This window comes from Vigna radiata, chromosome 8, assembly GCF_000741045.1.
Source record: "Vigna radiata var. radiata cultivar VC1973A chromosome 8, Vradiata_ver6, whole genome shotgun sequence".
Classification (NCBI taxonomy): domain Eukaryota; kingdom Viridiplantae; phylum Streptophyta; class Magnoliopsida; order Fabales; family Fabaceae; genus Vigna; species Vigna radiata.
Window position 1 is genome coordinate 44,192,170 of NC_028358.1, and position 3,373 is coordinate 44,195,542.

The following is a 3,373-nucleotide window of genomic DNA, read 5'->3' on the forward strand; positions in this document are numbered from 1 at the left end:
AGATAGATTCTCGCTGGAGATTCACCAAGGGTTGGTATGATTTTATTACAGAATGCAAATTGATGGATGGAGATCTTTGTCGCTTTGAGTTGATTGATAAGAAGAATATTGTGTTTAAAGATACCATTGAAACCTGCATTGACTGATGTTTGTCAGTGATGTCTGTTTCTCTCTTATTACTTTTGAAACCTATCTAGTTAGGTTAATGTGTGTGTTTTTGTGGAATTTGGGTTCAGCGTTACGGTTATTTTGAAACCAATGTGTCTCTAGGTTAAAGTATGACTTTTGTAGAACTTGTATTACTACCGAATTCCGATTTTATGTTTTAAATTTCAAACCCATTTACTCTAGTTATTGTTAGATTATTAACATAGTAGAATTTCCATGTATCTCATAATATTTGATATAATAACGCACAAAAGATAAATATTAATCAAGTTATTTAGAATAATAATTATACCAACTTAATATATGTGTACAGTGAGCATCGTTGACTGATACCTCTACAACATAATTGACCTCCGTCAACGGTATAGCTATACTTAACTCGTCTTTTGCTCAAATTAATGGTGATTGTAGCAAAAAAAAATTAGCAGAGATAAAAAAGAAGATATGATAAGGTAGTATTTTAAAGAAAATTTCATAAACAATTTAATATCATATATTAGTTTAATATTTATAGTATTATATCAATTATATAAATAAAAAGTAGTAAACTCTAAACTTAATTATCTAGATAAATACATATACATATGTATTATTTAATATTGGTGCGTATTAGTAGAAATGTTTATACTCTGCATAATTATAAATATGAGTTATCACCCTAACTCACAAGAGTAATCTTTCGTACATGAGACCAAAAGTTGAGGATAAACACTTCAAGTCGTTCTCTCCCTAACTCCAATTTATTTTTATATGAGTTGAATGGTTGATAATATATCAAGATTCTTACTTTCATAATTTTCACATATCAAAGCATACACTAATAACATCACTACTAAATCATTCCTGGATTGGTTGCAACCATTCACGTATCATATTAGAAATCAACCATTGTTTTCACGTTCACACAATCACACACACTAAACGTGTTATAAGAGGAATATGAAATTTTAGTTAAAATTATGACATTTTCGCTCAGCAAGAGCACCTTCAGTTAACTACCAGATATGCTCATTTAGCGGAAGCACTCTCGCTTAACCACTAGATTTGTCCACTCTCGCTCAACTAATAGTGCTTGATAGCACATTCTTCTAGCGACCAAATCTGCTCACTTAGCTAGAAGAACAACCGAAGCCTACAATTTTAGAAATCTCCTAAAAAGTATATTCTTGCCTAACGACCATTGAGTTCAAGAACCCTCTGACTTTGATTTTTCCCAACGAGTATTTGTTCGTCTAGTGAGTTCGCATCATTTTGAAGAACAAAATCTTGCAAATTTACACTATTCTAATTCTGCAAAACTGGTCTAACACCGACCAATATGCTCAAACCAACCAGTTCTCGTATCATATGCATTTCAACAATACATTTAACTTTAAATACATGCTCAATCATTCAATCATATAAGGGTTTCAAGCATGTTGTTTCTAATGACGATTCAATTCCTAATTCAAGTTAAGAGGTTATATATCATCAAACAATTCAATTACATAATCCAACTAGCATAGAAGCATACAAGCATCAATCAAAACTTGCCTATCAACTAAAATTAAACTAATTTTCTTTGCTTACCTTTCAGACAACCAAACGACTCTAAATATCCTAAAATAGTTCCATATGCTCTAAGAACCTTACTCCTAAAAGAAACCATTATCAGAAATATTTTTAATTCATACAATCGTAACATTATAATTTGATCACTGTGTTTAAAATGTAATTTAAAATAAAATATTGCTAGTATAAATTATGTCAAAATAAAATATGAGTTATTATTAAAAAAATTAATTAATGAAATATGGTAAAATAAAATAAATTTATTTTATTTATTATAAAATAAATTTTTTTATTTTTTATCGTTTATTTCATTTAATAATTATATATATAATTATATCTTACTTTTTAATTTAAAAATATACAATAAAATTAATTTAAAATTTCAGTAATTAAATTTAATTCATTGGAAAGTACTTCCTATGGGAATCTTCTCATTCACAAATGTAGAGAAAGTTTAAAGAAGGGACGTATTATAATTTTCAATATTTTAATATTATTTTATTCATTAAAATTCTAAATTTCATTTTTTTAACAGTAAACAATTGGAAACAAAGACACCATGAAAGCTTAAAATATCTGCTTACAATAATTATTAATGAATTTAGTATATATTTTTAAAAACCAATAGATATACTTTTTTCCGTATATGATGAATGATTAGAAATTATACACTTACAAAAGATAAAGAAAAAGACCACCGTGGTATTGAATAACCCTAAAAACTTTATAATTAATATATTTACTTTAAAACAATGGAAGATAACATGTTTAGAACTAAATATTAAAAAAAGCTTTATTTTAGTCTATAAATTTTCAATGTGAGGTGATCAGAATTCATTAATAGTAAATAATTAAAAACTGACTTGTTTCAAAATAATACAATTTGAGTACGATAAATCCATTGTACCTATCAAATGTAAATATAGCAATTTAAAATTCAGTAAATACGTTATATTTGTTATTTAAACTTTTAAAAATATGTACAGAAAGAAATAGTACGTAATTAAAAATAAATAAAAAAATAATTCAGAAAAAAATATAAATTTCTCAATCAATGCAACAAACTGGTTCATAACTTATAAATATATATAATACTAACGTTTATACTTTATAATTGTTTATATCAACATTTACACAAAATAGTTTGATCCAGGTATAGATATATTCAACTGTCAAATAAGAATATAGTCTTTTCCTTTCCAAGGAATCATCATAATGGAATTCGCAGAGGTGAACAGTTATATGCATTTATTGTTCTATAAATCATAATTTAAAAGACATCCTCAACTTTCTAACATATGAAAGCTGATGCTTTGAATGGTCCGAATACCAGTTCATTGTTGAACAATGTCTTCTGGTGATGATAGTGCCATTCACTTCTTCAAGAAAATTGATGAAGACACACTTCGAAACGGGGATCTGGTAACTTCATTCATTCTTTTTTAAAATCTTCCATTTGTCAACTACCTTTTTCAATCAAGATTTTGAAGGGGTGAATGATTGTTATTTTCCATTTAATATTATGCTAGTAATGCTATTGACTCTGTTCAATATTTCACGACAGAGAATACCTCGGAGTTTTGTGAGTAAATACTGGCAAGATATATCAAATCCACTGAATCTTCTTCTTCCCAAAGGTGCTGAATGGGAAGTG

The 3,373-nt window shown here is 27.3% G+C and overlaps 1 protein-coding gene across 1 annotated transcript in view; it reads left to right on the plus strand.

Moving 5' to 3' along the window:
* Positions 1-2,898: 2,898 nt before the first annotated feature.
* The window catches only part of LOC106770723 (B3 domain-containing transcription factor VRN1), a 10,946-nt gene continuing 10,471 nt past the window's right edge, over positions 2,899-3,373 (plus strand). The window contains exons 1-3 of the mRNA XM_022784918.1: positions 2,899-2,949; positions 3,053-3,141; positions 3,284-3,356. Of these exons, the coding sequence (XP_022640639.1) occupies positions 3,067-3,141; positions 3,284-3,356 (148 nt within the window). The 5' untranslated portion in view covers positions 2,899-2,949; positions 3,053-3,066. The remainder of the gene's footprint in view (positions 2,950-3,052; positions 3,142-3,283; positions 3,357-3,373) is intronic.